The sequence below is a fragment of the Psittacula echo genome (assembly GCF_963264785.1).
Source record: "Psittacula echo genome assembly, chromosome: 1".
Lineage (NCBI taxonomy): Eukaryota > Metazoa > Chordata > Aves > Psittaciformes > Psittacidae > Psittacula > Psittacula echo.
This window is the reverse complement of record NC_137735.1, coordinates 130088543-130103412: the sequence shown is the minus strand read 5'-3', so window position 1 is coordinate 130103412 and position 14870 is coordinate 130088543. Positions and strand designations below refer to the sequence as shown.

The following is a 14870-nucleotide window of genomic DNA, read 5'->3' as shown; positions in this document are numbered from 1 at the left end:
TTGCAGACATCAAAGGCCGTACGGTAAAGGAGGCAGGATCTTCCCAGCACTTCCTCTGCTTTGGGAAGCCTCACAAGTTCAATCTCCAGGCCCAAGCTGATAAGACATGCAGTACAGGCATCTGCAGTAAGGTTAGATCTATGCTAGGCAGCATCTGTTGAAGAATATTGAAATACACGTTCTGCAAATACAAGACAATTTGGGAAGGCTGTAGAGAAACAGGTAATTGAACACTGGTCTCTTCAACTCCAGGCAGGCATCCTTTGCTCTGAGCTTTATACAAGATAACATAGAATCATAGACTGGTTTGGGTTGGAAGAGATCTTAAAGCACCAACCCCCTGCCACAGGCAGGGACACCTTCCACTAGAGCAGGTTGCTCCAAGTCCCTGTGTCCAACCTGGCCTTGAACACTGCCAGGGATGGGGCAGCCACAGCTTCTCTGGGCACCCTGTGCCAGCGCCTCAGCACCCTCACAGGGAAGAACTTCTGCCTAAGAGCTCATCTCAATCTCCCCTCTGGCAGGTTAAAGCCATTCCCCTTGTCCTGTCCCTACAGGCCCTTGTCCAAAGCCCCTCTCCAGGTTTCCTATAGCCTCGCTTTAGATACTGGAGCTGCTCTGAGGTCTCCCCTTAAAAAGCCTTCTCTTCTCCAGCTTGAACCAGCCCAGCTGTCTTAGCCTGGCTCCAGAGCAGAGCTGCTCCAGCCTTTGCAGCATCTTTATGGCCTCCTCTGGACTCTCTTATGCAGGCCCCTGCCCTTCTAACATCCCACTTTCAGGGCTGAGCTACTGCCCATTAACTGCACATCAGGCTGAGACCCTCAATTCCCATAACTTCACTTGCCTGCTCTATCTCCTTATTACCCTCTTACCTAAAATTAAAAAAGCTGCCAACTTACATCCAAACCAATATATGCAACATATGGATTAGAACAGCACCGTACAGAATGGAGGATGTCAGGAGCTGCATAAGAAAATGTATTTTATTAATAACATAAATAAGCACATATAACCCTTACACACATTGTCGAGGTCACACCACAAAAGCATCTTACAGTAACTCCAGAAATACAAACAAAACAAAAACCTCACATCCTGCTCAAGAGGCCAGCATCGAGACCACGCAGGATCTCAGTAGCATTTGGTATAGTTAGAGTGGATTCTCACCAGCCCAGCTCTCACTGCTTCAATGCTGTGCTGTTAAAGTCACATATATTCTAGTTCAATGGGTACATGACCCAGTTAGTCCAAGAAAAAAAAAAATAAAATCTCTAGACTATGTAACTTGCCTGTGGTTTGGTAACAAGCACCAGGATTTGCCTTCTGCCTTTTTGAAACTGGGTGCTGTAATTCAATGCTCACTGTCTGCGTGTCTTTGTTAACGGTTAGCACCACACTTTCCACTCCAAACAGACATTGTGGCAAATTACTATTTCAGTTTATTACAGTCCTGTAAGAATCATGAATGACATCTCAGGGTCAGTGCTTTGGCAGAACAACCAACAAAAGACAAAAATCAACTTCCTTCCCCAAAAGACTATGATGCCACTTCAACCGTGATGATTTCACACTTTCCAGTATCTTGATCCGTGCAGGTAACATGTAAGGAGCCATCCCTAGATAAAAGAGAAAGGTATGTTTAGGTCTACCCCAACACAACACATAGTATGTTACTGCGTGTTCCAGAGAAGATAAACAACCGTTTTCATACAGACAAAAGGAAGAACAATTATTTTTCAGAATATCCAGGGAAGAACATGCTTCAGTAAATTGAATTGAGTTTATTGAGTACTTAGATGTGCAGTTCTTGCCCTCCATTAAAGCATGTTCCAACATCTGCCAAGAAGACAGATTGGGAAACACGCTTAAATATTGTAACCAAGTTTATTTAGCACAGGCTTGTAAATAGAATATGCAATATTATCATTCAAAATATTCATCTTGAGAACTGTAGCAACAAACAACAGATAAGCACATCTTCACAAAGCATCAGAACTTGACTTTTAAGATGCAGAAATAGTCTTTATGTACCAAGGATCAACTTCAACAGGGAAAACGTGCATTTTCAACATCCAAGAACTAGAGACAACACTGAATCCTACTCCATCATTAGACAGAAATGGAGGTGTTCTAGTGAACTTTTCCTATCTTTGACCCCATTTAAAATAATGCAGGTTTCCTGCACTACACAGTTGCACGTACAATCCCTAAGATGTTGTTCTTACCAATGCTAAGTGCAAATCTCCGCATGACTAACAAGGTATTTTAGGTGAAGTCTATCAATAGTACATCTGATAGTTACCATATGGAAATGAAGTATTATGAACTCAAATAGAAAGTAGGGATTTAGTTTTTCAGCAACATCCAGACAACTTTCATGTGATTTAGAAAAAGCAACATGAACTTCAGGGCAGTCCTCAGAAAACAAACATGTTCTAAGTACTCCAAATTCCACCTTCTGCTATCTTTATAAACTATTTAGACTATTTCAAATGAGTACAAGCACTCCCATTAAGGCCTGAAGAGATTTTTCTTAACTTTAATGGTATCCCCATTCCCCACCCTGCCATGAAATACTTTGTATTTTCCCTGTAATATACAGGTAATTCTGTAAAAGTAAGATTTATGATGCCTGATATCCTGTAGCATTGTTTCTTATGCTTAACAACCCTGCCTATGAAAGGATAGAGCCACAGGTTCTCATCACAGATGAGTGCTGCAGGAGAGGTCCTTTGTGGATTCATTAACAACTAATGCAGATTCTACTTCAGTTTTATCTGAGTGTGTGGGCATTCAGAACTACCTCTCCCCCTTCCATAGGGAATTTGAGATCATGACTGCTCTCAAGCACGGTTAAACTGATCAACGCTTCAAAAGCTGCTAAAAAACAACCCTAAAATTGTGTTAAGTTTTATTTCTTCAGGAATCCAACAATGAATGTGCAGAAGGTACCTGCAGAATTTACCCCTGCTAAGACACAGGACACTGTAAGCAATGAGACCCTGAAATCTCTTAACACAAAATTAAGCATTCTGTAAGAGGAGAAAAGACTGCTTGTCAGAAGCATGACACAGCAAGTTAACCAGCAGAACAACAAATGTTTGGGGTACCTTTTCATAGTGAGGACAGTCAGTATATCATGTAGGCCATCCTCCTTTTTATCTAAATCCTGGAGTACAATCTATTTAAAAACAAACCAAAAAAGAACTTGATTAGAATTTAAGTTAAACCTTGCACAGCAGTTTAATGGAAATCACACAATAGCCAAGGTAATCAATTCCTTCTATTTAGCAGCTCAGACTAGTAATTCAACATCAAAGCATGCCCTGCTGGACTGTGTTCACCTGTAGTGCAAATCTCTATTTTAGCTACTTCCACTACTGTTTCAGTGGATTTCTTTCAGGATCTATCACCAGGATAGCTGGAATACAACTGGAAATACAACCTACAACTCCACAGACTACAGTACGAGCTGAGCATGTTCCTTTACTTAGGATCAGTTCTGTAGTTATTAGGGAACATCCTTTCCCTATCCCCTTGAAGACCTTTGGGCAGGACTGAGGTGGAATAACAATTTTCTCAAGCATTCCATCCATTTCAGCCCCATCTGCACCCTCCTCAGTGCTTTAAGTGTCCTGCAGCCAAGGTGAACCCACTGTCACCATTTCAAACAAGCCATATTCTCCCAATAGGTTGTCTCCTGAGTAACTATCTTTATACTGCGGAAGGATTTATCATCTTACCACTGTGAAAAAAAAAAATCAAATGTGGTCTTTAATACGAAGACCTTGTCCAATCCAGGAAGACTGGAAGAATCAAGACTGGACTTCTTGATCGAGAAGTAACTGGCAGTAGAGACACCAGCTAAATCATCACCTCCAGCAGTCGTATTTCTAGCATGCTATAGATTTGTGTGTTACTGGAATGACTGGTTATGATCTGTCATCCCAGGTTAGCTTACTACTAAGCTAAGTGATGCTAAGCATCAAACACAGCCAGACATTCAGAAATTCAAAAGGGAAGCTTCAATGTTGTGTTATGAAATATTAAAGCTCTTTTTAACGTTTACATAAGAATGTTTAAAGACCATTTCCAATGAGACACGTCTCATTCTAATTTTGTAACCAGAAGCTCTGGTAGGAATGTGGTACAATTCAGGTTTTCTTTACAGATCTACTTGATTTCAAAGTGGTTGATACTAAAGGTGCATGTGAATGTGCATATACTCACCTGTGCAAATTTACCTTCTTCACTCATGGGGCTTTTCCCCAGTGATTCATACAGTTCAAGGCACACGGAGGAAGTGTTTCCAGGAGCATGCAGGGTGTGCTGCCTTCGAGCTGGTAGTGGTGTGCCTGATGGAAACAGCACTGTGAATTTGTCAGCCCCTGACTCGTCTACTCCCTTTAAAAAGAAAACAAAGATAACTCATGCCTTTGTCTAAGTACTTGACAGAGCTGGAATTGTTACAACAGTGCTTCATGAGAGAAGAAATGCCAGGTTCATTCTCTCTGCCACATTTATCATCACAAGTAAAGAAAATTGGCATAAAGAAATGCAACTGACATAAATATAAAAGCCCAGCTATTACAACACAGCAAAGACTCAAATCTATCTCCCCTTAAAATCAGGCAGCTTTTCCTGTCAATTTTTGGTCAATAAACAGAAGTTATGACTCACTGCTGATCTACAGCCAATCTGTAGAATTATTAATAACAAAACAATACTGTTTGTCTAACATCAATCATGCATAAGTAGTTCTCTATGTTCACTGCAGCAGTAAAGCTTTCTATGATAAATCATTTTAGCCTTACCTTAAGAAGAATATCTCTGGCAGAACACTCAATAAGTGCTTCTTCTTCTAACAAAGGATTCTCTTTCCCTAGCAGGATTCCTGCCTCTATGGCTGCGCCAATGGGAATAACTTCATCTGGAGGAATTGAATTCAGTAATTCCACAGTTGGGAAAATGTCTCTGATCAGCTGCTGTAGCTTTGGGATTCGAGCAGACCCACCACACAGGACTACCTGGAAAACATGCCTTAATCATTTCAAGTCTTTCTTCTGACAGATAAGAGACAGATCATAACTTGCAGTACAGAAATACAAACAGCTCTGGGGTATTTTACCATCTGCAGATGTTAGAAATAAAATTGATGCCATCTTTACCCGACTTCTGTTACTTCTGTATTTGAAATGAAAAGAAAGAGTTTGCAAGTTTGAATGGTGTCTTGAAAAAAGTGTTTCTTACAGTAAGCATCAGCTTACTGAAGTAAGCTCCATTTTTAAAACTTGAGGAGTTCATCACAAAACAACATCAAGTTGGAAATGACCTCCAGAAGTCATCTAGTCCAACCTTCTGTCCAGACCAATAGCAGTTACTACCGCTGCTTAGGACCATACCTCCAAGGATACAGATTCTAGAGACTCTGCAGGTCTTTATTTCAGTGCCTGATTACCCTTACACTACAAATTCTTTTCTTGGTATCTAAAATTTCCCTGTGTTGTCACTCGTGCTGCTTGCCACTAACCCTTCTGTCATGCACCTATAGAAAGGAGTAAGTCAGGTTGTGTCTTGTGCACACCTTCCTACTTGGTAGCTGTAGGCAGCACTAGTTTCCCCAAGCCTCCTCTTACAGGCATCCAGGTCTGGGGCCATCAACATAAGGATGCGGAGCTGTTGGACTGAGTGCAGAGGAGACCACAGAGATGCTCCAAGAGCTGGAGCAGCTCTGCTCTGGAGCCAGGCTGAGAGAGTTGGGCTGGTTCAACCTGGAGAAGGCTCCTTAAGGAGAGACCTTAGAGCAGCCCCAGTGCCTAAAGGGGCTGCAAGAAATCTGGAGAGGGGCTTTTTACAGGGACAAGGGGGAATGGCTTTAAAGTGAAAGATGGTAAATTTAGATTGGATATTTGGAAGAAGTTCTTCCCTGTGAGGGTGCTGAGGCACTGGCACAGGGTGCCCAGAGAAGCTGTGGCTGCCCCATCCCTGGCAGTGTTCAAGGCCAGGTTGGACACAGGGGCTTGGAGCAACCTGCTCTAGTGGAAGGTGTCCCTGCTCGTTGCAGAGGGCTGGGACTGGATGAGCTTTAAGGTCCCTTCCAACCCAAACCATTCTCTGATTCTATGACTCTGACTCTACCTTATACTTAACTTCAGGTACCTATAATCAAAGTAAAGAGAGGAGTTCTAAAGATCTTGAGTCTATATACTTTGTTGGATCTAAGCAAAAATGCTTAAGCATGTAATGAAATAATCTCTGTCTGCAAAGAAAACAGGCCCCATAAATATTCTTCTTGTGGAGTTATAAAGCATACTACAGCCAAGTGATTTCTATTATTACCTTATTAATATCATCTGCTGTAAATCCAACTTGCTGCAAGAGCTTTTTAATTGCTTCTACACATTTATTAAAAAGTGGAGAACAGATAAGTTCAAACCTGGCCCTACAATGAAGAAAAATAAAAACAATCAGTCAGTGTCATCTCATCCATTAAAGACAAATACCTGAAATGAAAGAATATATCTTCATCAGGGACTGTAGCGACAGGACAAGAGGTGATGGGTTCAAACTGGAACAGGGAAGTTCAGATTAGATATAAGGAGGAAGTTCTTTACTGAGGGTGGTGAGGCACTGGAACAGGTTGGCCAGAGAAGTGGTAAATGCTCCATCCCTGGCAGTGTTCAAGGCCAGGTTGGATGGGGCTTGGAGCAACCTGCTCTAGTGGAAGGTAACCCTGCCTGTGGCAGGGGGTTGTAGGTAGATGATCTTTAAGGTCCGTTCCAACAGAAACCATTCTATGATTAATGCATAGAACAGAATTTACTTCAGTTTTCTAGTTATACCTGGTACTAAAGAGTTGGGGCTTTGTTGGTTTTTTTTTTAATCCCCATTTCCCAATTATTAATCTTGACCAAGTGATTTTTGTTGTGAAAATATCTGTGCTACTGATTTCACTATTAACACCCAAATGGAACACTCATTCTTCTTCAGTGTACTGTAAAGAAAAATCCAGTACTGCTGTCTTGACAAAACCCAGTATTGTCGTCTTGATCCATATCTGACAAAAAAAGCAACAATCCTGGAAGTACTTCTGTTCCCTTTAAAATGGAGACACAAAGATGCAAATGTGCCTTTTGAATTTCCAGAGACAAATCAAGCCATGTCCTGATTTGCACTCAAGCAACTTGAAAAGCAAATTTGTGCTTGTTTCAGGCTCTTTCAAGCCTGACAAGGAAGTTTTACCCTGTGTGAATACAGCAGTCAAATTCCAATCCACAGGACTGGCATCCTCACCCAACACTGAGCCAAAACAAGTTACACAGTATTGCTTCTCACACTCGCAAATACACTATGCCTTATTTTACCAGCTCCAACTGCTGCAGCAGTGGATGCACACTTCTGGAATTGAACAGTGGTTTATTTTGCCAAAGCTGCTGCTGCCTGGAAGAGCAATCAAAATTAGCTGAACATCTCACTCAATGAGAGATCACCTCAAGAGAGAAGAGGCTCAGAGGAGGACACAGCAGTATGAGCAAAAAGACACAAACCATCTTTTACTCCAGCTGTCATAAAGAGGCAACATCAAGACATCTGTGACTCCTGTCACTCTGCAGCTCACTTAGATTAAGGAGTCCAAAAGCCTTCCCTGTTTAAGGAAAACCCAACAGCAACAGTGTTCAAGGTCAGGCTGGACAGAGCCTTGTGTGACGTGGTCTAGTGTGAGGCGTCCCTGCCCACAGCAAGGGGTTGGAAAAATATGATCTTAAGGTCCTTTCCAACCCAAACCATTCTGTGATAACAAAACCAGTAAGGGGGTGGAACTACCTTGAGTAATGACAGTATCTACTCCCCTTTCATCAACAACCACACCCCAAAGGCCTCCTTGTGCCTTTTTGTACTTTACTGTCTAACCGTTACGGCAATATTATTAGTGTTACTACCCTCACTACTACAGAACCATCAACATGAAACAAAGCTGAAAAAAAGCAAGTTGGTCTTCTATCTCATTTCTAAAACTGATGTCACCAAAACAAAATCCTGTTGAACATACTAGATACCACCTAGAAGGATTTCAAGCATAGTTGTCCTGGTTAAACCACAACATTCATTTTATATTAAGGCAATAGCTTCAAGATTCACTTTACCTGGACACGTTACAATCAAAATCCAATCCATCATACAATGAATCCACAAAACAGTTTGCACTTCCCAGGGTTGACAAAGAGTGTTTTGCAATATCAGCACTGTTCATTAACTTCATCATGGCTCTGGGATTTCCTCTAATATCATGTTTACAAGACCTAGATTGCAAAAAAGAAGAGGTATCAGTTTAGAAATGCAGGAGTTTCTGTGATCAGGCTAATTTCCTGAAAGGAAAACCAGGTTAAAGCTATTGAACTTTTTTCTGTAGACATTTTAGTATTATCTACAATGCCACTATTTAAAGCTCCCAAAAAATAAAGGGTCTTTCAATTTCAACCAAAGAACACTGTGCAGAGGCACCCTGACCTTGGGCATCAGTGTTGCTCATACAGATTTGAGTCTTTCTGAACAGATTCTCAGCTGAACAAATCCCATAACTGCAAAGAAAAGCTAGAAAAGGGCTGCAAGTTAACCCATTTTAACCACAGATAAGAAGAAATAAAACACTGAAAATGAGACACCTCACAAAGTAGTATGATTCACGCAGACAGTCTCTTTCTGTGGAATTATGCAACCGACCACCTCAAGTTCACTGGAGTTAATGGTAATGCATCTGTTCATATTTGTTCATCACAGGATGATGCGCCACACAGACTCCAGTCTGAGAACCCAAGCCCCTTAGGCCAACAAGAAAACCAAACAAAACCCACACAGGTGAATTCCGTGGCATCCCAAAAGCTTGTGACTGAAAGGACATAAGCAGCCTGTAGTCACGTACATCTCTTGAAACAGAGTGGTTCCTAGCTGAGCCCTTACAGTTCAACAACAACTTCAGGCAACATCAACCCAAACCCAAGTATTTCCCAGTCTTCCTCCTTGGCCCCGAACAACTGACTGTTCCTCTAATATCTTTGAGCCACTTCACTCACAATCTGCTACATCTGACAATGATCTTTCTAAAAGCTAGCATCAGATAATGAAGTTCCTGTACTAACAGCACCATGCTTGGTATCCAGTACCTACCTCTGAAATTCAGAAGCTAAGTGTTGTGCTAGAGCTTCTGTGAAGCAAACACCACCAATGGTATCATCTGTGTTTGTAGCAAGCACACGATATATCCCACTGTTCACTTCTATGACTGTGATAGAAAGTGATGTTCCACCAAGTTTATAAACTAACACATTGCTGCCATTAAAAAAAAAAAAAAAGGAAATTAGCATTAATAAGCCATCTAAAATTATATTAACTTTGATACACAGTCTAAAAACATTACTGACATATCATGTATTGCAGGTTTTAACCAGTTTTGTCAAGTGACTTTGATTTGGGGTGTTTGTATTTAATGCACCTTAGTACTACTGACTACTTGACAGTGTCCCCTGAAGAACAGTGAAAGCAGCCAGCATTTTTCCTGTAATACAACTGAGAATTGAACATTACATTCAAGGTTATAGGCAAGAATTGTATGAGAAGGGTAAAAAAATATTAAGACAAAACCCATCTGTTTGAACTGACAGCAGTCTTTGGTATTTGAAAATTACGTGAATTATTTAAATATTCATGAGGGAAACCCAGTGAACCCTTAAACCCAGGAACAATGCTTCAGTTCTGCTAGTGTATGTAAATGACCCCATCTCCCTCGCTTAAAAACCAGCTATGCCCAAATTTGTTTAAGAAGGGATGGATTTTTCTTCAAGCCAATCAGCTCATTAAATAACAAGACAGAATCTGGGGACAAATCTTTAAAGACAAAATAAAAACCAAAACAAAGGTATTTAAACCACTCTGGATTTACAGCTTCTAAATTGTTATTGGCTTTACTGAGAGAAAAGAAGAGAAAACCAAGCCTCCAATCATTGTGTGTTGACTGCTAAGGGAGCAGTGCATTCCTTCATTTGATATTTCTCAGGACTTAAGTACAGCAGCTTAAATCTAAGAAGTAAAATACCAGGATTTTACCTTTTCCCAGTGGGTGAATCTTGGCCAATTCCGTAAGCCAGGAGAGCTGCAGATGGTTCATGAATTAATCTCATAACATTAAATCCAGCAGCTGCAGCTGCTTCCCTGTGATAAGGGAACAGTTCTTTTTATTTTAATGATTTCACTATAGTCATGCATGCTATTAAGTTTTCATCTGAACTACACGTCACTACACTGTCACTTGTTTACAGCATGGTATTAACAAAGCTAAGTGACTGGAAAAGAAAGGTATCAAGATGTTCAGTTGCTACCATGTTCTTCAGGTAGCTGGATCTGCTGCATGCTCATCGTCAAAGGAAACACTGATGTATCAGTCTACAGACCACACATAAACATCAACCCCACTCAACCAGCTCAATCAAAGTTGGCAATTTATCTTTAGATGTGGTTCTAAAAGTTCCTGGAACATGACTTCAACAGGTATCATGCTATGAAAATTGGTTTTACTTCCAAATCAAGTCACCATACCTCACTTGTAACATTTTCTTTACGTGTTTTCTTGCAAGTTTTCTTCTCCATTTTGAAGTTATTTTTAAACTTGTACACCAAAGCAACAGGATGTTTCATTAGTTTCATTATACATACTGCAAACTCCCAGCTCACCAATGGTTTATGACCAAATTCAAATGCATTTTAAGTACCTCGTGACAGTTAAGCAAGAAACAGAAGCTGCCGATTATTCGGTTTAAAGTCTACTTATGGTTTCATACGGAGAGACTTTTACAGCAGAACTTCTTCCAAACAGAATTTCCAAGTGGAATACTAGTTGTGTATTCAGTTATCTACTCTTTGACAAAATAGTCCTCAATAGCTATGGAACACCACTTGGTTTGGTGTTACATGAAGGGATGGAAAATTAAGGGGGGGGGGGGGGGGGGGGGCGGCTGAGAAACAATTTGCATATCCCAGGAGACACTGAAGATTCATATCTGAAATGACATTCTATCCTGGATGATACCAATATTCTCTTTCACTTCAGTTGACTTGGAATCTCATTTTGGTTACAACAGTGAATTCCTTGAAAAGTTTCTAAAGTCAGGATTTAATCTCCTGTTTTCAAATTTTCCCAATTCAAATAATATCCCAATGTTTTGACAGGAGTCCAGCAGGAGAATTCCCACTGCTGAGCTGCCAGCCGGTCTGCTTTAGGCATATTAAATAACAGGAAAATCTTAATCCTCTTACCCAAGGGCATTCTTCTGATTCTCTCCAAAATCAAATGGTACAGTGATAACAACGTCATTCACATCTGAGCCCAATGCAGACTGAGCAGTTTCTGTTTATAAACACAGGCAGAACATATTGATTAAAAGCAAAAGAAACAGTATACCACATCTTAAAAATATGAGGACAGCTTTAACTAAAACATGTTATGATTTTACTAATACTTACCTTTCATTTTACTGAAAATTAGTTTTGCCACATCTTCTGGGGTAATAAATTTATTATCTATTTCATATTGAAGTTTTCCATTCTTCTCAACTACCTGCAAGCAAAACCAACAAACATTTGTTAGACACATAACCTGCTTTCCAACAAAAAGTAATGTTTAATTTAGTTTCTGTTCACAGTGAAAAGCACTGGACTGTGTAAATACTGTGTTCAAACTCTAGGATGACAGAATAAATGCTTCCAAGATACTATCAGTGATTCACAAAATAAATTGCATTATCCATCACACATGACAGTGACATTCATATGAACTGCATTTGACTCAAGACTTCCTTTTCTTATTAAGTTTTACTCAGTACAAAGCCAACATTTAGAACAAAATCTATTTGCCTGCTACGAAACACCACGATGCTACTACCCAGATATATTTAGAATTGTCCTTTTTGGCAATAGCAAAGAGAGAGCTGTATTTTTTCTGTTGGACTGGGTTATAGTGGCAGATCTCAGACCATGGTTAAGTTCTCTATTTTATAAAAAGGATCATTCTATGTAGCAAAAAACGGACCTCACTGCAGAACACAAACATGGCATGGCACAAATAACACAAGAAGTATAAGATGATACAAGTTATTCTGGGAAAAACATTAAAAAATAGATCATACTCACTGAACATTTGCTTTCTGCCATGTATTTCTCTGCCTGTGGATCATCAGAGCTATCAAAACAAATTGAAAATAACAAAATCAATCATATGCTCAAGGATAATTCATCTTGCTGATGTTCCTTATAACATCTACAGCAGATGAAGATCTACTTCAACCAAAATTCCCATTTCCAGTGTATGAATACATTTATGTAGGAGAAGAAAAACTAACAGTTCTGACTGCTTGTATTTCTTAAATGCCTTTCCCCGAACAAATGATTGAAAAAACAGTGAAAAGGGAAAACAAACTCCAACACATTGTTCTAAACTGCTATCCCAAACAATCATTATAAAGATTTCAGTGGCACTTTTGTTGCCTTCACTGAAATAATCCGACAGCAATAAACTGACCATCCTTAATCCTCTATGACCTGTGTGAAGTTACACATCTGGAAAGTGCTGAGAAATACATTAGAATGAACATCATATTCACAAGTCCTTTCAGTGAATGGGCTCTAACACACAGCCAGGTTATCACCGAGTTTTGTCACATCTTTGATGTTAGACCTGAACCAACAAGTTCAGTTCCAGTATCACTGTACCTGCAAGCACAAACTGTCACAGCTCCACTAACTGAAGAATCACAACAGGCATTACATCAATGTGTTTCACAGTTGTAATAAAAGCAATACAAAGTTTCATGCAAGTAAAACTGTAGTGGGTTTTAGCAACAGGAAATCACGCAGGTAAAAACAAGATGGCTTAGTTAAGAAACCTCAGTGTATATCAAAAGAATATATGCAACTCATTACTAAATTTCACCATTTGATTTTCACAGACAAATTCAGACATAAAATCCTACATCTCTGTACTCCTGGAGTGAAAAACAGAATGAGAAATTCATAATATAATGAATCTTCAAGATATGACTTATCCTTCTGTTATTAATCTCACACCAGAATAAGATGCCTTCAACACCAGCGCTGAGACTACATTTCACAGAGCAGCTTTAAGAGGGAAACCCACCCTTATCACCTTCCCTTTCACACCCGTTCTCCTACCTCCGCCCCAGGATCTGCTTCACTTTCACTACAGTGTTTGAAATATTTCTTATTCTACTTTGCTTTGCAGCTAAGCCAACAACCTGCATGGAAAAGAAGAAAAAACAGAAGTGAGCAGAGGGCAGCACCGAGCTCCCGTCCCTCCGTCCCTCCCCAGTCCACCACACACAAGGGAAGCCTCACCTCCTCGCTCTCCGAGAACGCAACCACCGCAGGAGTGACCCTGTCCCCGGCGTCGTTGGCAACCACGTCGGCACGGCCATCCTGCAGACAGAGACACCACCCATGAGCCGGCAGCACCCCAAAGGTCCAAAAGTGATCACAAACCACCCGTTCGCCCCGGGTCCCCTCACCTTGTATACGGCAGCACACGCACAGGTAGCACCCAGGTGTACACCAATGGCCGCCATGAGCACCTCCCTCTCCACGCAGCCCGCCGCCCCACAGTGCACCGCGCGCCCAACCAATCCACTCCCCTTCTTCTCTCCCGCCGCCAATCAAAGCCCGCGCCGCTCTCAACCCTCAACCAATCACGGAGAGGCGCGCTTAGAAGTGTCGTCATCAGGGCGGAACGGCCAATGAGAAAAATTAAGAGAGGGCGTCATCAAGCATGGCAATGGCGCAGCCCCCGGGGGGGGGGCGACGGGTTGGCGGGGCTGGGGCCGGCACCTTTTGTCCCATTAGTTATTACTCGGAGAAGAGCCCTCCTGGCTCCATCCTCCTGTCAGGCAGTTGTAGGGAGCGATAAGGTCCCCCCTGAGCCTTCTCTTCTCCAGACTGAACCCCCCAGGTCCCTCAGCCGTTCCCCATCACATTTGTGCTCCAGGCCCTGCACCAGCTCCGTTGCCCTTCTCTGGCCCCGTTCCAGCACCTCAATGTCTCTCTTGTAGTGAGGGGCCCAGAGCTGAACACAGGATTTGAGGTGCAGCCTCACCAGTGCCCAGTGCAGGGGAACAATCACTGCCTTAGTCGTGCTGACGCTGGCTGGATGCTGTTGGCTACCTGGGCAAAGGAAACGGGTTAAAATGCAGAATGACAAATGGAGCCTGTGCTGGGGGTGTATGTTTTATGTCAGTGGCATCTCTCATGATTTAGTTTGGGCAATGAAGCACATGGCGAACATGTAAATATTAAAGAGGGAAATGTAATCAATCCTGGGGGAATTTAACATCATCCACACAGATTTCGCTTCATCCTGGCCATCTGGGCTCCTCAGATTTCTTGCCCTGTCATGGTCACGGAGCAGCTCTCTGTGCCTTTAATGGGGAGCAGGTCACCTTGTATTCATGGCCTCTCATGGTTAAGATGACAGCGGTGCTGCAGGTGTTGTGCTTGTTTGCCTCTCATTTCTACAGGGAATCCAAACACCCTGCAGTACCACCTCACTGCGTCATTCCAAAGTAAAGATTTTCCTTATCCTGGACTGGCTTGGGTTGGAAGGGACCTTAAAGCTCCTCCAGTCCCAGCCCTCTGCAACGAGCAGGGACACCTTCCACTAGAGCAGGTTGCTCCAAGCCCCTGTGTCCAACCTGGCCTTGAACACTGTCAGGGATGGGGCAGCCACAGCTTCTCTGGGCACCCTGTGCCAGCGCCTCAGCACCCTCACAGGGAAAGGCTTATTCCAAATACCCAGTCTAAATCTACCATCTTTT

At 41.8% G+C, this 14870-nt stretch overlaps 1 protein-coding gene across 4 annotated transcripts; it reads right to left on the bottom strand.

The window, feature by feature from the left end:
- Positions 1 to 18: 18 nt before the first annotated feature.
- HSPA14 (heat shock protein family A (Hsp70) member 14) lies at positions 19 to 13640 on the bottom strand. Of its 4 annotated transcripts, XR_013958740.1 has the most exons (15): positions 13572 to 13640; positions 13402 to 13482; positions 13219 to 13301; positions 12181 to 12229; positions 11515 to 11608; positions 11308 to 11398; positions 10102 to 10206; positions 9166 to 9327; positions 8145 to 8300; positions 6340 to 6442; positions 4815 to 5027; positions 4231 to 4404; positions 3111 to 3181; positions 900 to 1616; positions 19 to 154 (listed from the first exon to the last, which is right to left on the bottom strand). XR_013958740.1 is itself a non-coding variant. In XM_080637695.1 (14 exons), the coding sequence occupies exons 1-14, from the start codon at positions 13626 to 13628 to the stop codon at positions 1538 to 1540; spliced, it is 1518 nt and encodes a 505-aa protein (XP_080493821.1). In that variant the 5' UTR covers positions 13629 to 13640; the 3' UTR covers positions 762 to 1537. The 4 variants fall into 4 exon arrangements, 1 of the variants encoding a protein (XP_080493821.1); XM_080637695.1 differs by lacking the exon at positions 19 to 154 and having other exon boundaries at positions 762 to 1616; XR_013958741.1 differs by lacking the exon at positions 19 to 154 and having other exon boundaries at positions 1552 to 1616; positions 4231 to 4355.
- Positions 13641 to 14870: the final 1230 nt, after the last annotated feature.